Genomic DNA, 25,959 nt, shown 5'->3' with positions numbered 1-25,959 from the left:
CTTTTCTTTACAACATGCTTTCAAATTTTAAAGGGAATTGCTTTAAGTGAATGTTGCCTTTGCAGGAGGGATCATTGTGTTTTTTTGTGGTGTAATTAGTGTCTAGTTTTCAGGACTCTTTACTGTTCTCCTTTTAAAGTCTCCTCTTTTTGGCTGCAGCATGGTATTTTTTTTTATATTTGCATAACTCAAATAGTTAATAAGAGGCTGGGCTGGAGGGGATCTCAGAATGCTTCATTGTACTTTTATTTTTAATGCACATAAAAGAAAATCTGTTACTAAATAATCAAGTGTGTGTTTTTCTATGCGCTGGGGAAAAACTTGTGTCCTTGGTTCTTATTGTTCAGCTTTTTTTTTTTTTAATAGAAATGTCCATACAACGTGTTTTTATAGTTTGTACAGAGAGACCGATAAACCAAGCGACTCAGACAAAATGTGAAATACGGCGCTAAAAGATGTCACTTATTATCCAGCGCATATGTCCTTGCTTTCAAATGAAAGAGCTGAAGGAAAAACACAACTACAATGTTGCTTAACACAGTAAACTGGGGGACAGACCTGTAAATTCCCTCCAACAAACATATATTGCAGTCAAGGATGCAAAAATGTTGTGCGTAACCACAATGTGCTGTAAAGATGCTTGGTTTGTGAACAAACGTTGCTTAATTTTAGGCGAAACTGAACAAATCCCTGCAACCTTGTTTTCAACTGCACCAATGACACTCGCCTGTACTGATCATAAATAACATTTGCAGAGAATCTGTGGTATTAAAAATATTCCCCTGTAGAATTTAAAGTACTCTAGGTCCTTCTCCTAGCCAGATAACAATTATTCTACTTAGGAAGCTGTTTGTTTGTTTTTTGTTTGTTTGTTTTTTTAACAAATACTTTGTCTGTTTTGATCTTGAGTTTCATTCTATATTTACTGCAGAGCTGAACTCCCTATTCTGCTGGTGCAGTCGCTGTGTACATACAGTGAATACGGAAAGTGTTCAAACCTCTTTACATTTTTCACTCTTTCATTGCAGCCATTTGGTAAATTAAAAAAAAAAAGATTTTTTTTTCTCATGTACACTCTGCACCCCATCTTGACAGAAATGTAGACATTTTTGCAAATTTATTAAACAAGAAAAACTGAAATATCACAGTCATAAGTATTCAGACCCTTTGACCAGACACTCATATGTAAGTCACTTGCTGTCCATTTCCTTGTGATCCTCCTTGAGATGGTTCTACGCCTTCATTGGAGTCCAGCTGTGTTTAATTAAACTGATAGTACATGATTTGGAAAGGCGCACACCGGTCTATATAAGAGATCACAATGCATGTCAGACCAAACGAGAATCATGAGGTTAAAGGACTGCCCAAGGAGCTCAGAGACAGAATTGTGGCAAGGCACAGATCTGGTCAAGGTTATAAAAGAATTTCTGCAGTACTCCAGGTTCCTAAGAGCACAATGGCCTCCATAATCCTTAAATGGAATTAGTTTCGGACCAGCAGAACTCTTCCTAGACCTGGCCGTCCAGCCAAAGCGAGCAATCGTGGGAGACAAGCCTTGGTGAGAGAGGAAAAGAACCCCAAGATCACTGTGGCTGAGCTCCAGAGATGCAGTAGGGAGATGGGAGAAAGTCCCACAAAGTCAACTATCACTGCAGCCTCCACCAGTCGGGCCTTTATGGCAGAGTGGCCCGACAAAAGCCTCTCCTCAGTGCAAGACATATGAAAGCCCGCTTAGCGTTTGCAAAAAAAACCCAAAACACATGAAGGACTCCCAGACTAGGAGAAATAAGATTCTCTGGTCTGATGAGACAAAGCACTTTTTTAGTGATATTGCCTAAGTGGTATGTGTGAAGAAAACCAAGCACTGCTCATCACCTGCCCAATATAGTCCCCACAGTGAAACATGATGGTGGCAGCATCATGCTATGGGGGTATTTTTAAGCTGCAGGGACAGGACAACTGGTTGCAATTGAAGGAAAGATGAATGCGGCCAAGTACAGAGATATCCTGGAAAAAACCTCTTCCAGAGTGCTCTGGACCTCAGATTTGGCCGAAGGTTCATCTTCCAACAAGACAATGACCCTAAGCACACAGCTAAAATAACAAAGGAGTGGCTTCAGAACAACTCTGTGACCATTCTTGACCGACCCAGCCAGAGCCCTGACCTAAACCCAATTGAGCATCTCTGGAAAGACCTGAAAATGGCGTCCACCAATGTTCACCATCCAACCTGATGGAACTGGAGAGGATCTGCAAGGAAGAATGGCCGAGGATCCCCAAATCCAGGATCCCAAGAAGATTCATGGCTGTACTAGCTCAAAAGGGAGCGTGCTTCTACCCAATACTGAGGAAAGGGTGTGAATACTTATGACCTTGTGATATTTCAGTTTTTCTTGTTTAATAAATTTGCAAAAATGTCTACATTTCTGGTTTTTTCCTGTCCAGATGGGGGATGAGGTGCAGAGTGTACATTAATGAGGAAAAAAAATGAACTTTATTGAATTTACCAAATGGCTGCAATGAAACAGAGTGAAAAATTTAATGGGGTCTGAATACTTTCCGTACCCACTGTACGTTATATTACTTATCCTGTACTGTTTCTGAGATACATCCTGCATTATACTCCAGAGCTGCACTCACTATTCTGCTGGAGTCACAAAACCTGTCCCCAGCTGTCGGCACCCCATTTACCAATCCCCCAAATAAATTTACACCACACCCTCCACAAAATGAATGCCCCAGATCAGATTTACCTTTAAGAAAAATTCCACCCTCTACCAGCATTGACCCTCACCAGACCCACTACAAACATCACAAATCATGTGTCACAAGGGGCAATTCCAAATAATATATTACAAAAAAAATGGGTATAAAAGTGAGTAATAAGTCTCTCCTGCTCATCACTCGAAGTCTGGGAATTTATAAAACGAAAAGTATTATGGATATGCTGACGCATTTTGAGGATTTTTATCTATACCTAAAAATGGAAAGGAAGCAGAAAAGGGAGCATTGCTGAAATGTTCTCCTCTTACCTATGGGCTATGAGAGCCTGTGCAGACTTGCAGCTGTGTTTTGACATTGTTGTAATTGTGCCTCTGTGGTCATACAACCAGAAAACATGGGAAGAAATCCAGCAGAAAATGTTTGTCAGGAATGAGAAAAAAAAAAGAAAATCTAAGCAAAGTTTACAAATAGATTCTTCCTCCATTCTGTCTATCACAGGCATCACGGTGTTCAGCTGTCATTTATTGTTTTTCTAAAGGAGAGAAACAAAGAATCGGAGGGATAAATTGTCTGCAAACACATCTATTGTCTATTGCCATCTTGATACAAATGCATTCTCTGTAGTGTTGCAGTGTAAGGTGCCCATTTGTGGTCAGTGGTGGATTATAGTTTGGCCAGTATGAATGGCAATCTGAGCTCTGAAGTGCCCTTATTCATTTGCCAGTTTTCTCTTTTTAAGCTGCAAAACAATAGTCTGGTCTGTGGTTTTAATATTATTATTAGTGTTAGTATTAATATTTTTATTTTGTGGGGGAGGAAGACTTGGTTTGTGGTCTAGAACAGAAAAGTAGTGTTGATCTAAGGCTAGTTTTACACTTGCGTTGAACGGCATCCGTAGCATTGCGTTGTGTGATGGATGCAACGGATGCGTTGCATATAATGGCACAACGGATGCAACGGATCGTACAAAACAACGGAGAGCTTTTTTTTTTTATTTTATTTTTTTTTCTTCTTTACAGTTTTACCGGCAGCAGACTATTGTGAAAGATCAGCTGATCACCCGGCGGGGCGCTCAGCTGATCGTTCTCACATGCCGGCGGCCAGGTGCTCAGCTGAGCGCTCGCACATGCCGACTGCCGGGCGATCAGCTGAGAGCTCTCACATGGTGGCTGCCGGGCGCTCAGCTGAGCGCTCTCACATGCCGGCTGCCGGGCGATCAGCTGAGCGCTCTCACATGCCGGCTGCCGGGCGATCAGCTGAGCGCTCTCACATGCCGGCTGCCGGGCGATCAGCTGAGCGCTCTCACATGCCGGCTGCCGGGCGATCAGCTGAGAGCTCTCACATGCCAGCTGCCGGGCGATCAGCTGAGCGCTCTCACATGTCGGCGGCCGTGCGCTCAGCTGAGCGCTCTCACATGCCGGCTGCCGGGCGATCAGCTGAGAGCTCTCACATGCCAGCTGCCGGGCGATCAGCTGAGCGCTCTCACATGTCGGCGGCCGTGCGCTCAGCTGAGCGCTCTCACATGCCGGCTGCCGGGCGATCAGCTGAGAGCTCTCACATGCCAGCTGCCGGGCGATCAGCTGAGCGCTCTCACATGTCGGCGGCCGTGCGCTCAGCTGAGCGCTCTCACATGCCGGCTGCCGGGCGATCAGCTGAGAGCTCTCACATGCCAGCGGCCGGGCGATCAGCTGAGCGCTCTCACATGCCGGCTGCCGGGCGATCAGCTGAGCGCTCTCACATGCCGGCGGCCGAGCTCTCAGCTCAGCGCTCTCACATGCCGACTGCCGGGCGCTCAGCTCAGCGCTCTCACATGCCGGCGGCCGGGCGCTCAGCTCAGCGCTCTCACATGCCGGCGGCTGGGCGATCAGCTGAACATTCGGCCACCGAGAGACAAAATTAAAGTTTCTGTAATTAAAAAAAATAAATAAATAAAAAAATAAAAAAGATGAGCATGCGCAGTGACAAATAGAGGATTCCGCCGCTCAAAAAACGTTATATGCTGCGCTCCTTCTGCCCGGCGGACGCAACACAGCGTCGGCCAGCGGAAGCAACGCAGGTACTTTTGGCACAATCCGTCATCCATACAAGTCTATGGGAAACAGTGGAATCCGTTAACGGATTCCGCTGTTTTCGAAAAGGGCGGATTGTGACGGAAGGAAAAAAACGCAAGTGTGAAAGTACCCATAGACATGGTGTAGCCAAGTGATGCCGGAAAATATGGGGCCAGGGATTTTGGAAATGTTGGTATATCCACTTTTTAGGCTACTGCTTTAGAGGGGGGTGTATAAAGCGGCTGTGCATCAGTTGCACTTGGTATGGTTAGGAAACCCTGCCCGTTTCATTGACTCTAGCATCAAATGGAAGAGCTTCACAAATTTTGGGCTAGGAATGAAGCCATGTAATTTCATTAGGGGCATTTTGATTTAAAGGGCCCTTTTTAGGGTATATTCAAATACGTCAGCATTTGTTATAGCTGTTTCTTTGCCCCATTCCTCTGACTCAGCCTTGCAGAAGTCTGGGCACATGCTGCCCAAATGACCCACTTTACATGATTTTTAATTGCAAGAATTTGTGTGGTTTCTGCCGCTGGGTGACGCAGGTAGCTCCCATTGCAGGATGCACACAGTGTGCATGTCTTATATAGGATTACTTTTTTCCTCCCAGCTGATTGTCTGCGCAGCGGGAGCACTGTCAACGCTGGTGAACATTGTGTGGATATTCATATGAGCAGATTCACGCTCGGTCTCTGCAGGTATCGAATTCCTGTTGACCCCAATTTCCAGCAGAGAGCCGCTGTACATGGCCATCTTTATGTGAATACTCCCCCTCAAGAGTCTTGTAGCTGCTAAATTGGATTTGTCAGTGAATAAAATGTCAGCTGCTTCAGGACGGGTGCACAATGGCTGCTCCGCTCCCCCCCTTTGTAGGCAGAGTTTCAATAACAATTGGCGGATTTTGGAAGTTGCAGAGATCATTGTGACTTGGAGGGAAGCATTGAGGAGAGCGCAGAGTACGCTGTGCACAGCTGGTTAGCAGCAGGCGTTCACTACAAGGGGAGGTCACACCTAGTTCATCCTGCTGTTTCACTGCTGATTGACGGCCATGAAACCCTAATATAATTAAACAAAGCACGTGAAAAGTACAAAAGCTCATTTCAATTTCCATCTTTTAAATGAAAGAGAGAAAAATGGCCACGCAGAGCGGCAGATCATTATTTTTCAATGCATCACTTTATTCTGGGATGCAACAGGTGGAAACCCAACAGCTCATACAATAAGGACGTTCACCCTGCCTTTATAGCAGAAGGCTGTGTATATACAGGTGCATGTTTACATGTGTATATGCATGTACAGTGTTCTGTGGAATTTAGGTGTCAGAGGGGCAGTCTTTTTGTCAGGACTAGTGTTGAGTGGACCCGAACTTGAAAAATCCGGATCCGCGCGGTTTCAGCGGTAGATCCGGGTCCGACCCTGGACGCAGGATTCCGGTTGCACTATCCGGATTCGGGTTTTTTTGTTTGTTTTTTTTCTCCCCTTTTCCCTCTCTCCCTCACCCCCTCTCCCCCTCTCCCTGTCTGTCTCCCTCTCTCTCCCCCTCTCTCTCCCCCTCTCCCCCCCTCTCTCTCCCCCTCTCCCCCCCCCCTCTCTCTCTCCCCCCTCTCTCTCCCCCCTCTCTCTCCCCCCTCTCTCTCTCCCCCCTCTCTCTCTCACCCCCTCTCTCTCCCCCCCCTCTCTCTCCCCCTCTCTCTCCCCCTCTCCCCCCCTCTCTCTCCCCCTCTCCCCCCCTCTCTCTCCCCCTCTCCCCCCCTCTCTCTCTCCCCCCTCTCTCTCCCCCCTCTCTCTCTCCCCCCTCTCTCTCTCCCCCCTCTCTCTCTCACCCCCTCTCTCTCCCCCCCTCTCTCTCCCCCTCTCTCTCCACCTCTCTCTCCCCCTCTCTCTCCACCTCTCTCTCCCCCTCTCTCTCCCCCTCTTTCTCCCCCTCTCTCTCTCCCCCCCTCTCTCTCTCTCCCCCTCTCTCTCTCCTCTCCCCCTCTCCCTCTCTCTCTCCCCCTCTCTCTCTCTCTCTCTCTCTCCCTCCCCCTCGCTCTCTCCCTGTCTCTCCCCCTCTCGCGCTCTCTCTCTCTCCCCCTCTCTCTCCCCCCTCTCTCTCCCCCCTCTCTCTCCCCCCTCTCTCTCCCCCCTCTCTCTCTCCCCCCTCTCTCTCTCACCCCCTCTCTCTCCCCCCCTCTCTCTCCCCCTCTCTCTCCACCTCTCTCTCCCCCTCTCTCTCCACCTCTCTCTCCCCCTCTCTCTCCCCCTCTCTCTCCCCCTCTTTCTCCCCCTCTCTCTCTCCCCCCCTCTCTCTCTCTCCCCCTCTCTCTCTCCTCTCCCCCTCTCCCTCTCTCTCTCCCCCTCTCTCTCTCTCTCTCTCTCTCCCTCCCCCTCGCTCTCTCCCTGTCTCTCCCCCTCTCGCGCTCTCTCTCTCTCCCCCTCTCTCTCCCCCTCTCTCCCCCCCCTCTCTCCCCCCCTCTCTCCCCCCCCCTCTCTCTCCCCCCCTCTCTCTCCCCCCCTCTCTCTCCCCCCCTCTCTCTCCCCCCCTCTCTCTCCCCCCCTCTCTCTCCCCCCCTCTCTCTCCCCCTCTCTCTCTCCCCCTCTCTCTCTCCCCCTCTCTCTCTCCCCCTCTCTCTCTCCCCCTCTCTCTCTCCCCCTCTCTCTCTCCCCCTCTCTCGCTCCCCCTCTCTCGCTCCCCCTCTCTCGCTCCCCCTCTCTCGCTCCCCCCTCTCTCTCTCCCCCTCTCTCTCTCCCCCTCTCTCTCTCCCCCTCTCTCTCTCCCCCTCTCTCTCTCCCCCTCTCTCTCTCCCCCTCTCTCTCTCCCCCTCTCTCTCTCCCCCTCTCTCTCCCCCCAGATTTCGCTCCTCATTCACATATATTGGGCCAAATTCCGGATCGGATCCGGACTTCGTTATCAACCTGCCACTGATCCGCCAGACCCGGATTATTAGCAATCCGCTCAACTCTAGTCAGGACCCTTCATCCTATGAGCCAAAAATAACAAGCACTTGAAATCGGGGCCATATAATACCGCTCTTATACTGCAGTGGCCACTTGCAGCTACCCCAGGCATTTGGAGAAGGGGATGTTTCTCTACGATTTTATTTTACTTGCTCATATAACGCCATTAATTCCACAGTGCTTTACTGAAATAATCATCACTTTCCCCTTTGTCATTATGTCTTTGGATTGTGGAGGGAACAATTGGAGAACATACTAACTTTTTGCAGAAGATGTTTATGGTGGGATTTGAACCCAGGACCCCATTGGTGCAGAGCAACAGTGCAAGCTACTGAACCACTATTTGGACCCACAATTTACTTTTGCATCTATTAGTCTTAAAACTAAATGTGTTATCTGTGTTCCCCGAACTCCCTTATGCGGTCTATTCACACAGCGCTTACATCCCAGTTTGACGGCACCATGTGAATAAACCCTACATGTTTGAGAATGTCCTTTTGTCATTAGAAATTGTACAATTGCAAATTATATTTCCAAGAGAAATAAGCAGAGCAGGTTTGTGTATAGATCATCTATTTACAGTATGTGGACAAGATACTCCATTGCTGTATGTAAAGCTGTAGAGAAATTGGCACTAACAGTTTTGGTTATGTCACCTAATATATACCCTAATAATAATAATAATAATTTTATTCATTTATATAGCGCTATTAATTCCACAGCGCTTTACATACATTTTCAATACTGTCCCCATTGGGGCTCACAATCTAGAGTCTCTATCTGTATGTCTTTGGAGTGTGGGAGGAAACCGGAGTACCCGGAGGAAACCCACGCAAACACGGGGAGAACATACAAACTCCTTGCAGATGTTGTCCTTGGTGGGATTTGAACCCAGGACCCCAGCGCTGCAAGACTGCAGTGCTAACCACCCTAGATATATATTTCGAGGGATCAACCTTAGGGGATAAAAACTGCACGCCGCTAATGATGTAAAACTATGAGATCAGTACCAGTTTCACACATCTGAATTTAATGGAAAAGCAGTATCCAGCGAGCCAGTAGACGTAAAAGATAAAATGTTTAGTATTTTACTTTGAAAAATTATTCTTAAAAATCTGTAAACGTCACTCTCTTAAAGGTAATAAATGGCAGAAGTGAAAATGTATTGTCCACTAGGGATAAACAGGAGACGCGTTTCGGCTACGCCTTCTTCATAGTCTAGACAAAGCAAGGCTGTGAAGAAGGCGTAGCCGAAACGCGTCTCCTGTTTATCCCTAGTGGACTATACATTTTCACTTCTGCCATTTATTACTAGTAAGAGAATGGAATTTATAGACGTTTAAGAATTTTTCAAAATAAAATAACATTTTATCTTTTACGTCAACTGGTTCGCTGGATACTACTTTTTCACTATACTTGGATGTTGGCAAGGACTCCTGTTTTTTTCCGTCGCGGAGCAGCACTATCTCTTACAAGGTGAAAATGTATAACTGGTAAGCTGGCATTGCTAAAGAATTTTTATTCTTTATTTTTTTAATAATAATAATAATAATAATAATAGTAATAATCTTTATTTCTATAGCGCCAACATATTCCGCAGCACTTTACAATTCAGGAGGATCATATACAACCAATCTGAGTATGGACTACAATGGCCGGATCGGCTGCTGGTCTCCTGACCCAAACTCAACAGTTTCACAAGTAAATATCGGGCTGAGTTCAGGTTAGGAAACCCACAGACAGGCGAGACGTGAAGGTTGGATGTATGAAACTGGTCTAATTGATGTAGGATGGACTCTTCTCGGGGATGATCCCCCTCGAGCACCCTCTATACTTGTAGATTTGCTTCACATGGGTGAACCTGTTTGTTAATGGTGATAATGAATTTTGGGTGGAGAGGTCTCATCTGTCTCCTCCCTCTTCAGTGAAGCACATGCTGAGTGTTAGGCCATGTGCGCATGTTGCATTTTTTTCTTGCTTTTCCGCAGCGTTTTGAACTGCAGCGTTTTAATGCATAAATGCATGCGTTTTGATTTCCAGGCAAAGTCTATGGGAAATAGGGCTTTCTTGTGCGCACGATGCTTTTTAAAAACGCTGCGTTTTAGTTGCCTGAAATTTATCAAAATCTCTGCGTTTGAAGAAGCAACATGTCAATTGTTTTTGCCATTTTGGCAGCGTTTTGATAACATTGAAGTCAAGGAGAAATCTCAAAACGCATCCTAAATCAAATTCCTAGCGTTTTACATGCATTTTTTGATGCAAAACGCATGTTTTTTTGACAAAATAAAAGCATGCGTTTTTGGCATTAGTGAGGTCATGATGTTTCCTTTTGCCCTCACATCCAGCCCAACTTCAAAAAATAATTTATCGTTATTTTATACATACATATTAAATCACAATAATCTTTAAATTAAAATGAGCTATTTTGTGTATGATTTAAAGCATGATTTTTTTTTCATAGTGTTTGAATGTTTAAACTTTATTTAGTTGTGTATTTGTATTGAAAACGCATTTGTCTTTAAGGACAGAAAATGCATGTTAAACGCGGTCAAAACGCTATAAAACGCATGCGTATTTCCGATGTTTTTATGGTCAAAACCAAATTTGCCATTGACAAATTCTGCCAGAGGATGCGTTCATTTCTGCAAGGCACTGGACGCAACGTGCGCACATGGCCTGAATATCCATGGTGTTGTGTGTGTGCTGCCATTTTTTTCTCATTGAGTGCCATCGTTTCTCTCTCCTCTTCTCTGGTTTCTCCTTATCTTTAATGTTCTCTTAAGCACAAACCTATATGATGAAAAGTTCTTATAAGCCGTTTGTTCTGGTGAAACCTTTTTCGCTGACTGGCACTTTGGACTCCTTTTCTTTAGTGCTGGTTGGTGCTGTCCCTGCAAGTCCAGTGCACAGCGGATTGCACACTTTGTAGAGGATGCCATCAGTCCGTTTTGTTTTTTTTTGTTTTGTTGTTTGTTTTTCAATGTGGCCTTTGATTTTGGAAGGGATTTTATTTATTTATTTTTTTTTTTTTGCTTGCTGTTGCTAATCTCTGTTTGGTGGGATGGAGTTTTTTCTCCACCACCTTAAAGGGCTGCTTCTCTTTCAGTTTTGGAGTCCAGAATACTGCACAGCAAAGGGCCTTTAGTGGCCAAGTCCTGCTGAGCATTTTTTTTTCTCTCCCGAGCCCGTGAAAAGAATGAATAATTCAGCAGTAAGCATGCCTACAGCCGCCCATTTGGGAGCTTTGATCTGTGAATCAGGCGGCCGCATGAATGCCCTTATTGTCATGTTATGTGTACACAGTGTGTGAATTATTGAAAATAGTGAGGCCTGAGCCTCATCTGGTAGAGATTACAGTGCAGGCATGCTGGGTGAGGGCTGTAATTGAAAGTCCCCAGATGCTGTTTATTGGCCCTTGTCACATGACCTCCTGCAGTAAAGCCCCCTCTGCACAGAGTGCCCAGACCCATCAGCCCTCCCCTCCCATACACCACAATGTGAGCTCTACCTAAGCACCTGCTTGTAATATTTTCACAATTCTGTTCTTATTGTGCACCCGACTTACTGCCTGGAACTACTTAACTCGTCGTTGACTTGCAAAACTCCCCCCATCTCCCCCCTTTTTTTGTAGCTTCAAAGGTTTTCATGACTAAGAGGATTTTGTAATGTGAGGGGCAAGCTTAAATTTCAGAAGCGTGCCCATTGGCCTTTATGATGGGTGAGGCGGGAGATTCAAGCTAAAGCTTGAATGACTGTTGTAGCGGTTACCGTCAAAAAGGTGCACAATGTAGAAACTTGTACCGTATCCCCTAATATGTGACAAAATGCATGCTTTAATAAAGACTTAGTGCAATCTTTCTTAGATCACTTAGCTTCCTAGTTATTTGGGATGCTCCCAGCTTTAGATATACAGTGATCCCTATATGAGAGGAGTGCAATCGCCCCCAGACTCCTTGCAGGTGTTGAACCTTTGCAGATTTTCACCCTGGCCGGTTACTGTCATCTTTTTTCAATCTTTAGTGGGGAAAGTAAATTAAGATGTGGTTTATTTATATATAATCTATATAATGTGTGTGTTAACTCTGCAAATGTTTCTACTATAATCCTGATCATTGCTCAGATATAAGTGACTGGGCAGAAGCGGGCATTGTGTCTGCACTGATTGATTATTGCAGTGTTGGTACTGGCGGTGTGTTATGTAATAGTGTATCGTGTTGCACCGCACAGAAGTGTCTGATCAATGTTGTTTGCACTATGTACCATGGGAGTTTTAGGTCATTGTACAATCCCTTGATCTGTTTCTGGATAGTAAAGCTTGTTATGTCTGTGAACTTCTTATATTTACTCTCTAAGGTGTCTAGAAATTCTCAGCATTCCAGGTAGACTCGCTGATGTTTACACACAATGTCATAGGCGACCGGGACCGAGCAGGACAACAATCCTTGACACCCTGCATACCATGTAATAGCTGAAATCCATCTATTGTACTCCGCTCCTTCTAAATAACCTGAAAGTAAGAAGTGTTGTGCAGTATTATTTGGTTATAAGACCTGGATTTCATGTGCTGCGCTTCATACAAGGATGTTGTCAAGTAATATCTTTTTAACATCTGAACTTTATTTTCTTGCTATATTTGGAATGAGCGATCCAGTTATCTTATGAATGCGCTTTCTATTCGTTTAGCGTTGCTGCAGTGTTTTTTCAAGCTGATAACGAGCATTCTAATTTTTAACTAAGGCTATGTGCGCACTAGAAAGTGCCTTTTTCTTAAGAAAAATCCGAACCCTCTGAAAGAATCCAGCACCCGCGGTAAAAACCGCAGTAAAACCGCACCCGTGTTTTTGCCGTGATTTGCCGTGGATTTTCCGCAAATCGGTCCCCGCGGTTTTTACCCATTATCTATGGCAAAAAGCGCAGGTACCTGCGGAAAAGAAGTGACATGCTCATTAATTCCGCAGCGGTAAATCCGCGGGTATAAAAAAAAAACCAGAGTGCGCACAGCATTTTTTCAAACCCATAGGAGTTGCTGGGAAATGACGGCAGCAATGTTAGACACATTTTTTGCAGCAATTCCACAGCAAAATCCGCAGTAAATGTGCAGCGTGCGCACAGGGCCTAATACAGGTTTCTGGTTATCGGCCGTTGGCTCATTCGCAGTTGAAATCTACCTAGAATTTCTGCCTCTGATCCACTTGAAAATAACTATCAGATTCTACATAGACAAATCCTCAGCATATGGACAGTAGCTAAACCACATCTAGGTACAAGTAAACATGAGCTGTGCACAACCGCACCGTGACTATCCTTAGTAATGGATCAACAAATGGCATCTAAATAAATTGTGTTCTGTGTAATAAAAGCAGGAATCAGTTCAGAGGGACAATTGAGTAGAAAATTGCAGGTACCAGTAGAGTACTTAAAATACATTGGGCCTCATGAAAAATAAGGCTGCTTTCACATCAACGTTTTTTTGCCGGTCGGCAAAAAATCGCAAATGACCGGATCCTTTACAGATGCGTTGTCATTTCAATGCATTTGCAATGGAATCGCGGCAATATGCGTTTAAATGTGTGCGGCACACACTGGATCCGTTGTTTTTCTTTATTTTACCATGTTTCAAAAGCACTACTTGTTACGTTTTTTTGTCCTCGGGCAAAATACTGCATCTCAATTGATCCGTTAGGTTGCGGCGGTACCTGCAATGTACTTCAATGAATGCCGGATCCTGTATTCCCGGAAGTCGATGGATCCTGATCAGGATCCTGTTTTCTGTACTGAGCATGCCCAGAAAGCAGGCTGGCATGGTCAGTACAGAAATTTTCTTTCCTTTCCTTACCCTTTTCTTTCCCTTTCCTTTCCCTTTTCTTTCCTTTCCCTTTTCTTTCCTTTCCCTTTCCTTACCCTTTTCTTTCCCTTTCCTTTCCTTTCCCTTCCTTTTTTCTTTCTGTCCCGCTGCATCAAACCGCATGTAGAAGGATCCGCTAAAATAACAATTGCTGTTGCATGCGTTCAACATTCAATCCACAGGATCCAGTCACATGCGTTTTGCGTTTTTTTTGCAAAAAGCACTGATGTGAAAGCAGCCTTAGAAGAACGTAGCTCTTTGGTTCTTGTCTCCAGTTCGTGGCTCTAGCTGTTGCAAAACTAAAATACTTATAGTGCCTGAATATCTGCAGGCATCTTGCTGCTGGAAGTTGTTTTCTCACAGCTGGAGAGATATAGGCTGAGACCACCACTTCTATAGCATGTACTCCATTGACAAACCCTTTGAGCTGTAGGGGAGGACCGCATGATATTATAATGCATATGCATAGAGCGCTCGTAAGATATCTGGTGTAATATGCAAAGCACAATGTGTATTGTATCTGTTTTCTGACATATTGCAATTCCATGTAAGCCGCTTACTCTACGTGTAACAAGTTTTTTCTATTCATTATTTTAGGTAGGAATGAATTGATAGCAAGATACATCAAGTTACGGACAGGGAAAACGCGGACCAGGAAACAGGTAATCTATTTGTTCCTTTTTTATTATTTACATAAAGGATGTTGGCAAATTGTGAGATTTGTCTTAGGAATGATAATGTTCTGCCACGTGTTTAACAACGAATGGGCATAAAGATCTCCTGATCTCCTTTCTTTTTTTTTTTTTTTTCCCTTTTTGAGCGAGAGAGACGAAAAGTAAGCAGCTTTGTAATGTATCTTATCAGACAAATTTGCTTTTTTCTCAAAATTCTCAGTTCTGATGTAAATCTGTATTCAGAGAAGACTTTCCCATTGTTGAGATGGGAGTTGTTACTGATGAGATTCTATGTAGGTAGAAGTGGGAAGAGGGGCGGGGCTCTACCTCTAGCTCCTCCCTCTAGCGCCTGCCTCTAGCTCCTCCCTCTGCCTCTAGCTCCAGCCTCTAGCTCTTCCCTCTGCCTCTAGCTCCTCCCTCTACCTCTAGCTCCTCTCTCTGGGTCCTCTCTCTGCCTCTGGGTCCTCTCTCTGCCTCTGGGTCCTCTCTCTGCCTCTGGGTCCTCTCTCTGCCTCTGGGTCCTCTCTCTGCCTCTGGGTCCTCTCTCTGCCTCTGGGTCCTCCTTCCTTCTGTCATGATAGAATCTCATCACTACCAACTGCCTTCTCAGTAATGGGAAAGTCTTCACTGAATACAGATTTTACTTCAGAATTTGAATATTTTAATAATGACTGATGAATTTTGGCTGAGAGAGAACCAGCTTTCTCTGATAAGATATAACAAAGTTGCTTATTTACATATGCGCTATTGATTTATGAAATAAAAATTAAAACAGATACACTATAAGTTACATCGTGTATTATACTCCAGAGCTGTACTCACTATTCTGCTGTTGCTGTGTACATACAAGTGCATCTCAATAAATTATTAGGATATCATCAAAAAGTTAATTTATTTCAGTAATTCAATACAAAATGAAATGCATATATTATATAAAGTCATTACACACAGAGGGATCTATTTGTATATATTATATAGAGTCATTACACACAGAGGGATCTACTCCTATATATTATATAGAGTCATTACACACAGGGATCTATTCGTATACATTATATAGAGTCATTGCACACAGAGGGATCTATTTCACGTGTTTATTTCTGTTAATGTTGATGATTATGGCTTGCAGCCAATTAAAACCCAAAAGTCATTATCTCATAAAATTAGAATATTATAAAAGACCAAGTGAAAAAATGATGTTAAACTCAGAAATGTTGGCACCTGCTGAAAAGTCTGTAGCGTAAATGCCTCAATACTTGGTCGCGGCTCCTTTTGCATGAATTACTGCATCAATGCGGCAATGTGGCCTGGAGGCGATCAGCCTGTGGCACTGCTGAGGTGTTATGGAAGCCCGAGTGCTTTGATAGCTGCCTTCAGCTCGTCTGCATTGTTGGCCCTGGTGTCTCATAGATTCTCTATGGGGTTTAGGTCAGGTGAGTTTGCTGGCCAATCAAGCCCAGTGATACTGTGGTTAGTAAACCAGGTATTGGTACTTTTGACAGTGTGAACAGGGGCCAAGTCCTGCTGGAAAATTACATTTCCATCTCCAAAAACCTTGTCGGCAGAGGGAAGCATGAAGTGCTGCAAAATTTCGTGATAGACGGCTGCGCTGACTTTGGTCTTGATAAAACACAGTGGAGCTACACCAGCAGATGACATGGCTCCCCAAACCATCACTGATTGTGGAGACTTCACACCAGACCTCAGCAGCTTGGATTGTGGCCTCTCCACTCTCCCTCCAGACTCTGGGACCGCGATTTCCAAATGAAATGCAAAATTGACTTTCATCTGAAAACAACACCTTGGTCACTGAGAACAGTCCAGTTCTTTTTCTCCTTGGCCCAGGTAAGACGCTTCTGGCGTTGTCTATTGATCATGAGCGGTGACACAAGGAATACACTTGTAGCCCATGTCCTGGATACGTCTGTGTGTGGTGGCTCTTGAAGCACTGACTCCAGTAGCGTCCACTCCTTGTGAATCTCCCACAAATTTAAATTGTTGAATGGTCTTCTCTTAACAATTCTATCAAAGCTGCGGTTATCCTGGTTGCTTGTGCACTTTTTCCTACCACATTTTTTCCTTCCACTCAACTTTCCATTAATATTCTTGCATATAGCACTCTTTGAACAGCCAGCGTCTTTGGCAATGACATTTTGTGGCTTACCCTCCTTATGGAGTGTGTCAGTGACTGCCTTCTTGACATCTGCCAAGCTAGCAGTCTTCCCCATGATTATATAGCCTACTGAACCAGACTAAGGGACCATTTTAAATGCTTAGGAAGCCTTTGCAAGTGTTTTGTGGTAATTATTCTAATTTTCTGAGGTAATAACTTTTGGGTTTTCATTGGCTGCAAGCCATAATCATCAATACTAACAGAAATAAACACTTGAAATATATCCCTCTGTGTGTAATGACTCTATTTAACATATAGGAATAGATCCCTCTGTGTGTAATGACTCTATATAATATATAGGAATAGATCCCTCGGTCTGTACTGACTATATAATATATGCATTTTTCCCTTTTTGTATTGAATTACTGAAATAAATTAACTTTTTGATATTTTAATTTATTGAGATGCACTTGTAATTACCTTACTGATCCTGTACTGATCTGGAGTTTCATCTTGTATTATACTCCAGAGCTGCACTCACTATTCTGCTGGTGCAGTCACTGTGTACATACATTACATTACTTATCCTGTACTGATCCTGAGTTACAACCTGTATTATACTCCAGAGCTGCACTCACTATTCTGCTTGTGCAGTCATTGTGTACATACATTACATTACTGATCCTGTAGTGATCCTGAGTTACAACCTGTATTATACTCCAGAGCTACACTCACTATTCTGGTGGTGCAGTCACTGTGTACATACATTACATTACTGATCCTGACTTACATCCTGTATTATACTCCAGAGCTACACTCACTATTCTGCTGGTGCAGTCACTATGTACATACATTACATTACTGATCCTGACTTACATCCTGTATTATACTCCAGAGCTGCACTCACTATTCTGCTGGTGCAGTCACTGTGTACATACATTACATTACTTATCCTATACTGATCCTGAGTTACATCCTGTATTATACTCCAGAGCTACACTCACTATTCTGCTGGTGCAGTCACTATGTACATACATTGCATTACTGATCCTGACTTACATCCTGTATTATACTCCAGAGCTGCACTCACTATTCTGCTGGTGAAGTCTCTGTGTACATACATTACATTACTTATCCTGTACTGATCCTGAGTTACATCCTGTATTATACTCCAGAGGTACACTCACTATTCTGCTGGTGCAGTCACTATGTACATACATTGCATTACTGATCCTGACTTACATCCTGTATTATACTCCAGAGCTGCACTCACTATTCTGCTGGTGAAGTCTCTGTGTACATACATTACATTACTTATCCTGTACTGATCCTGAGTTACATCCTGTATTATACTCCAGAGCTGCACTCACTATTCTGCTGGTGCAGTCACTGTGTACATACATTACATTACTTATCCTGTACTGATCCTGAGTTACATCCTGTATTATACTCCAGAGCTGCACTCACTATTCTGCTGGTACAGTCACTGTGTACATACATTACATTACTTATCCTGTACTGATCCTGAGTTACATCCTGTATTATACTCCAGAGCTGCACTCACTATTCTGCTGGTACAGTCACTGTTTAAATGGATTATGGCTTATTCCAGAGCTGCCCTCACTGTTTGGATTTGAGCTCTTCTAATTTTTTTCTTACATATAATTCTACAGTGCTGTGATGTGGGCAGACTATTAACAGCTGAAGCCTGTGGAATTGTTCAGCGTGCAGCTTTGAAGGATAATGCAGACTGACATTACAGATGTACAGTAATCAAACAGAAAATCCCCTTACAGTTTTTATATCCTCCTAAGATGGAAGTGCAAGATATTTAAATTATAGACTTCTGTGACCCCCCACTTGGAAATTGATGTCCTATAAAATGTGATAAATTGAGATCACTATTTTTTTTTCTTTTCTGTATTTTGCATTTTACCTATGTTGGGGCTAGATACCGTTTAGCACTTGATATCTACTGCCTTATATTTGATTGATGATTAGGCATTGTCTTAAGGATTTTCAAAAAGCTGTTCAACAGCAGGAATAGGTTCCAATAATAACTACTTGTTATATCCCAACTCCTCTCCAGTGAACTCCGCTGGTCTGAGAGCGATGTGCTCATCCCTTGGCACATGACCACTGCAGCCAGTCGCTGGCCTCAGTGGTGACACATGCAAAGCTAGTGATTGGTTACAGCGGTCACTTGAATGATAGAGATTATTGCAAGACTAGGAGTGATCACTGGAGTGGTGGTATTAGAGCAGAGGGTGATTGCACTGGTGAGTAGTAGTCGTTTTTCCACTGCTTACCATAGTAACAAATCCTGTTTCATAACTTTTTGAAAATACTATAAAATAATTTAAAATGTAGTGAATATATAGTAATGTTAATGTGAATCCACATTAGTTTGATTTCTGTTCTATTGTGGTTGAGAAAATCTTACAGTTTAACATGGCTACAGTTATTCATGCTGTCATATCTCTGAGCAGAATGTCAGAGAGCAGGAGGCGAGCAGATTCGTGTATCATTTTGTGGGAATAGATTTACATCCACAATGATTTTTTCCTTAGGAGTCCAGTAGGCGGTCCTATTTACTGATTGACAGTCATCATTATGCATCTTTTGTAAAGGAAAGGTTAGGACCACTCACTGGACTTTTAAGCCTAGAAAATGCAGTGATGTTAAATGAGTGCGACTAAATTATTCTCACTTTCCTAATTATTTATGCAGTGTGTCCACCCATATCCTGTCCACCGCCATTAACCTGAGAACGGCAGCAGCTATAGGCATAGAAGTGGTGTCTAGGTATAGTAAAGTAGCCATGCGCTACGCAATGAAACCACCTATAGCGCCACCTGGTGGAAAACAATGGAGATAGCATTTTTATCTCGAAAACTGAGCGAGTTAGAGAAAAAAAAGTGAATTAAAAAATTGTAGGGCATCATCAATTCAATACGAATCGACACCTTGCATACAGAAATGCTATGATATGAAACCCATGACCCCCCAAAACATTGAATGCTGGTCACGTATATGGCGCTCATTTAACTTTGATGCTCAAAGTGGCCCCCGTCAGCTGCAATGCACATCTGGACTCTGGACAGCATACTGTATCTTGCTGCACGTTGTGCAATATGGTAGGTGACACGTTTGCACAAGCATCTGTGATACGTCGTCGTAGGTCCTGCAATGTTGGTGGAGGGGTCGCATACACCTGCTGTTTGATGTGACCTCACAGAATGAAGTCCATTGGGGTCAGGTCAGGTGAGCGTGGAGGCCACTCCACGCAGCCACCATACCCAATGACTTGTAGGAAGGTCTCCATGAGGTATTGCTTCACGTCCGCAGCCTTGTGAGTTTTACACGTTCATATCATAGTATTTCTGTATGCAAGGTGTCGATTCGTATTGAATTGATGATGCCCTACAACTTTGTAATTCACTTTTCTTCTCTATCTCGTTCCGTTTTCTAGATAAAAATGCTAACTCCGTTGTTTTCCACCAGGTGGCGCTATAGGTGGTTTCATTGCGTAGCGCATGGCTACTTTACTATACCTAGACACCACTTCTATGTCTATAGCTGCCGCCGTTCTCAAGTTAATGGCGGTGGACCACTTCTATGTCTATAGCTGCCGCCGTTCTCAAGTTAATGGCGGTGGACAGGATATGGGTGGACACACTGTATATCAATTTGCTCAACTCCTTCTGCTTGATAACATGTCTCCTACAGCAAAGACTACAGGTAAAATGAGATCCTTACATGGGTCACAGATTTTACAAAATCTGCAATAACAAATGACTAAACGCAACCAAAAACGGTTTGAAAACGGTCACTATCAATATATACTTTGAGTGCTGGCTTATTTATCTGCCATATTGACTGTGCTATAAGATTGTACATGGCCACTGCTAAAGAGCTGCAATTTTAAGTCTCTTTCTAAATTTGATGTACAGTAATATTTTGGCCCTGCGAACAAAGCAAAAATAAAAAGATGAAATCTTTGACTCTAGCCTGTGAGATCCCCATTAGCCATGTTCATTAACATTTAGCGTTACCTGTCAGCCGCTCTGGCCCCCTGAGTAGCCTCGTGTTTACTGGGGCATGTCGTCCAGGGACAATAGCCCCCTTACATTGGCACGCATAGAATGTGACAGGAGCCACAAGAAAAGCCTCTGAGTCAGCAGAGACCACAGCTTCTTAACTCCGTCCCGCTTTTCGAATCAATTAGTACCGGAGCGAAAGCACTGATTGTGCTTCATTTCAATGCATTCATTTCGCTGATACATAAAAAAAAGTGGCGCAAGTTGAGATCCTGCCGAGAAAGTGTCGGCACAAGTGTCAGCTGAGAAAAAATGTGAAATTACTGTAAACATGGTGACTGTTTTATTTCTAAAGTTGTTTTTGTTTTGTTTGTTTGTTTTTTGTTTCATAACTCATTTTTATTGTATTTTTTTTCCACTTTAGAACAAATATCATAGATGAAAAGTTTTAGCTTTAGTTATTTGGTGCATACATAAGCGCCCCTTTGTGATTATCAAGCTTTTGCTCAGGTTGTTGATTGCTGGGCCGATGCCTGATGTTTATTATAAATTTTATTAATTTTGATGACAACTTTTACATTTTCATTCCGCCTTTGCTTTATATATATATATATATATATATATATATATATATATATATATATATATATATATATATATAGATATATATATGCAGTTTCTTCTGTAAACTGTACAATCCATTCCAGTGCAAAAGAAAATATGAAACCAAACTTTAACTCATTTTTTTCTCTACTTTTATTCCACCTTAAATTTGCATAATTTAAAACAAAAAAAAAAAGTTATATCCAAATAGAATTTTAATATTTTTTTCACTTATTGATTTTTTTTTTTTTTTTAGTTAAGTCATAACTTTTACGTTTTTCTTCCCTTTTTTAAGATTTTTTTTTTTTTTAATTTTTCCTCCTACTTTTAGTGCCACAAGCTTAATGCCTAATGAGCTTGCACTATTCCTAAAAATACGCCAAAAGAAGATAAAAAAAAAATTAAACTTATTTTTTTTTTTATTTATTTTTTTTTTAAATCTGACCCCCGTAGGTGTCTAGTCACATACAGGTCTTAGCAAGAAAGAAAGTTCGAGAAATCCAAGCCGCCATTAAGGTACGTCTGGCTTGCCCAGTTGTAGGGGCTTTTCATCTCCATGGTTACAGGCTTTTTCCTTTGTTTTCCTCCCTCCCCCTACCCTGCAGGTGTCTAGTCACATTCAGGTTCTTGCCAGAAGGAAATCTCGTGATTTTCATTCCAAGCTGAAGGTATGCGCTTCTCTGCTTTTGGGCTTGTGGTTGCTATGCATCTCACTTCCTGTTTCCCATGGTGACCGGTGAATGCTTTGTGCTGCGATCCTTGTAACCTAGTTTTCTTGCTGCATGTGAGAGCTGTTTACATTTCTTAATACCCGCTCTGCTATTTCTCTGCAAGCAGTCACTGTGAATACCTTCTGCAGATATATACTTAGTTGCACATCTGCCCAGGGATATCAGTTAGTGCTGAATTAACGCCAGAGCTGCAATCTATCATGTGCCTGTTCCGGCCAGTCTCAGTTATACCTTTTCTTAGCACATAAACCCCTTTTTAACAATTGAAGGACATTCACGATCAGGTTTTGTAGCTTACACTTATAAAAGGGTTTTCTAATTTTATGCAAATAAGTCATATTACCATAAAAAGTTCTGCAACTTTCTAATAAACTTTTTTCATTTACTTACCACATTTAGATTAGATCCATTTGCTCTCCCTGAGTGTGAACATAGTATACTTAAACAATAAGCTTTGTGAAACCCATTCTTAGTTATAGAGTTTCTTAGATTATGCTCTGTTAGAATCTCTGGCCACGTGTGTGTATTGCATGCAGCTATGCTGCATTCTGCACCGCAGTGTAACTGCATGCGTCCTGCGTCACCAGCACAATCTATGAAGATTGTGCATAATCCATGCGCACGTTGCGTTTTAGAACGCAGCGATTTGCATGCTGTCAATCGCTGCGTTCTAAAAAACACGTCACTTATTCCGTGCGCGTTGGATGCAGGTCCCGCTCTGGTGGGGGCTGCATCCAGAGCGCATGAAATCGGCTTTCACTGCATTAATTTCTGCAGCAATTTGAAGCGCACACGTGCTGTTCAAATCGCTGCAGAAATTTCTGCAGGGACACAACGTGGGCACATAGCTTTAGGCTATGTGCCCACGGGAGCTTGCTTCTGCGGATTTTGCCTCGGAAAACCTGCTGATTTATCTGGATTTTCCAGATAAATCCGCAGGTTTCAGCATGTACAAACACTCGCCATGTTCTCCTATGGGACATGGGGAGTGTCTGTGTCCACGCTGCGGAATATGCTGCGGATGTCCCGCAGCCGCACATAACTGCATGTCAATTATTCCTGCGGAATTACCTTCGGAAATCCCGGCCCTCCACTATGGAGATAGAGGCCGGGACGTCCGAAGGTAAATAGCATAAATATCCGCAGGTTTACCACAGCTATTTCGCTGTAGCACCGCACCTATTCTGCGGATGCCGGCGGACAGCTGCGGTAAACCTGCGTCCGTACCTGCGGCTATATCCACAGGTACGAGCTCCCGTGGGCACATAGCCTTAGTTTCTTGAGTTTTCAGCACAATCCTCATACATTGTATCAGACTTCAGTGCGATTGTAGCAAACCTTCATCTTCTGGGTGTAAGCTGCTATGATTCTGATCAATAATAGCAGATTTTCAGCGAGATGAGGAATTATAAACGCGTACAGTAGAAAGTTGCAGAACTTTTTGTCATAGTTTTATTTAACTTAAAACCAAAAAAACGGTTTAATAGACTTCACCCTTCAGATTCCTCTAAGACGTCAGTATTAATTATCACTTGAACTGATTGCTTAATTCTAAATCTAATGGATAGAAGACTCTGGTTAGTTATCATTTCTAGTAAAGATAAGTAAGCAAATCTGGTAAATGACATCCAGAACACTGTATTGTGCCACTTCTCTATACTAACCCCACTGTGCCAGCTGTCTGCAGCAGTGAAAGGCTTGCAGGATTGTACCCGCCTGTGCTATGTAGCATGCTGGGCGCTGCTGCTTGGTGGCTGGCTTGGCGTTGTAGCTGCGCTGGCTGAACACTTGGATTTTAGTAGGCAAGCGTCCTTTTGATAACACAGAATGCGGCCTTTCTTTTTGTTAAGAAGTCTTGCACTTTTGTTGGCAGGCGTGAGTCCCCCTTTGCTTTACTTATAACCGCAGGACAAAGAGAAATGTGTTGGGTTGCAGCTATTTTACACATCTAATGTATCGGCTGCATGGACGCTTGAGCATGTTGCAAAACTAAACCGATAAAAGGCTGCCGGGACCACATACCCTTTTCACCAGCAAACTATATAACAGGAATGAATGGCTTGTTCTGTGCCCCCCCTTTCTTCTCTTTGCTTGTTCAGTAGACATGATGACTCCCCTGGAAATGTTCTAGATTCATAATCTGTAGCCAAGCAAAAGAAATGTTGATGACTAGTCGCAGATAGCTAAATATAGTCCGGCTCTTCAGTTTCCTGTTCAATGAGCAATGGTTGAAAGCTTTGGGGGAAAAAAAAAAAATTCCTTTTGATGTGAATGAAGTCTTCAGCATTTTTTGAAACGCACACAAAAAAAGGGATTAATTACTCCTCATTAGGCAGCAAGTCAGGACACCTCTGAATGTACATTCTTCCCAACGCCAGAGCCATTGCCGGGCTGTAATAGTCACCTTTTGTTATCTAATTCGGTCTTGTTAATACAGCGGTGAGCAAGGCAACGGCGGTCCGAGAGCCGGCCTTTTGTGGAAAGCCGAGCCGTATCACAGCTCCCTCCAGCAGATCTAGGGATGCATTCAAAGGTGAACCTGATCCAAAGCTTACCCTTCAATGGCATTAATCGTCTGCAGACGTTAATTTTGGAATCTGAAGGGTTAAATCCCATTTAAATTTCCCTTTTATATAATAGTCTGCACAGTGGGACTGGGATTTAAGGGTTTAACACCAAAGGTATTAAGAAAATGTTGCGGCTCTTATCTGTACGTTTTGTCTTGTTTTTGTGTATGTATTTTTGTTGATGACCAACCCCCCCCCCCTTCCTTTTTTCCACCCAAACATTGAACCGTGTGTCTTGTCTGATTTTAGTTTAATGATTTATTAATGTGTATTGTGTCCAGCACGGTCAATGATTAACGCTTTACAAGGAGTATACAAAGCAGTTACACTAAAGCATATAAACGAACAACTCCAATTCCCAAAAAAAAGTTAGGATGCGGTGTAAAATAAATAAAACAAGAAGGCAATGATTTGGAAGTCTCTTAAAGCTATATTTTATTCACAGCAGAACATAGAACACAGATCAGGAATGGTAAGTTAAACATTTTTTTATTTCCTTAAATAATTTAGAAATTGGTGGAGGCAACCTATCTTAAAAGTTGGTCCCGGGCCGTGCCCACCATTGTGTAGCATCCCATCTTCTATTTACACCAGTCTAAACATCTGGCAAATGAGGAGACTAATTGCTGGAGTTTTATTGTCCCATTCGTGTGTTGTTGTTGGATTCTCGCTGTTCCAGAGTCGGAGACTTTGCTGCATTTTTTTGTTTTCTTGACTGCAGCTGCCGGTTCATCACTCAAACTCTTCTATTGAGCCATGCTGTTGCGATGTATGCGGTTCAGCATTGTTTTGCTGAAATATGAAAGGCCTCCCCTGAAATAGAATAACATATACTCCATCCAGACAATGTCTAACACCTCAATGTAATTCTTAGAATTGACGACGCATTCCATGTAATGCCGTACCATCAGAGATGCTGGAACTGTGCGCTGACAACAAGCTGGATGGTCCCTCTCCTGTTAAGTCTGCAGGACACGGCCTTGAGTGTTTCCATACAGAATTTCACATTTTGATTCCTCTGACTACAAAACAGTTTTCCCATTTTTCTTTGTCCATTTTAAATGAACTTTCGCCCAGAGAGCAGAGCAGTGATCCTGCATTGTACTGACACAGTTGAAACCGGAGGTTTACATCCACTATCTAAACAAACAAGTATGCAGGTTTTTTCTCACTATATTACATGAAATCAGAATAAACCTTTCTTGTTTTAGGTCAGTTAGGAACCAAAATTATTTATATTTGCCAAATGCCATAATGAGAGCGAGACAATGTTTTAAGGCATTTTTATTACTTCCTGCAAAGTGAAAAGTTTACATACACTAAAGGCCGCTTTACACGCTGCGACATCGCTCAAGCGATCTCGTTGGGGTCACGGAATTTGTGACGCACATCCGGTCGCTTTAGCGATGCCGTTGCGTGTGACACCTATGAGCGATTTTGCATCGTTGCAAAAATGTGCAAAATCGCTCATGGGTGACATGGGGGTTGTGAGACTGTGACCGGGGTTATCTATGACGGCCGGTATGTCTCGCCCCGGTTGTGCTCACTCCATGATAGAAAGTAAATCCACTCTAGGGTTAATGCTGTTTCCCTACAGGCTGAAGGAAGGGTTAAATAGAATCAGGAACAAGGGCAGGTGTGCCGGGTGTGAGGGAGTGATCACAACTCCCT

General features: G+C 43.2%; 1 protein-coding gene across 2 annotated transcripts in view; it reads left to right on the top strand.

Annotated features, from left to right (window-relative positions):
* TEAD1 (TEA domain transcription factor 1) overlaps positions 1-25,959 on the top strand; it is a 230,967-nt gene that overhangs the window by 138,444 nt on the left and 66,564 nt on the right. Inside the window, exons 3-5 of one of the 2 annotated variants that reach the window (XM_075325657.1) lie at positions 14,158-14,222; positions 21,444-21,506; positions 21,596-21,658. In XM_075325657.1, the coding sequence (XP_075181772.1) occupies positions 14,158-14,222; positions 21,444-21,506; positions 21,596-21,658 (191 nt within the window). The remainder of the gene's footprint in view (positions 1-14,157; positions 14,223-21,443; positions 21,507-21,595; positions 21,659-25,959) is intronic. The other variant, XM_075325658.1, reaches the window with a different exon arrangement.

Source organism: Anomaloglossus baeobatrachus, chromosome 10 (assembly GCF_048569485.1).
Source record: "Anomaloglossus baeobatrachus isolate aAnoBae1 chromosome 10, aAnoBae1.hap1, whole genome shotgun sequence".
Classification (NCBI taxonomy): Eukaryota; Metazoa; Chordata; class Amphibia; order Anura; family Aromobatidae; genus Anomaloglossus; species Anomaloglossus baeobatrachus.
The sequence above is the reverse complement of the archived record's forward strand: the minus strand, read 5'-3'. Positions and strand labels throughout refer to the sequence as shown.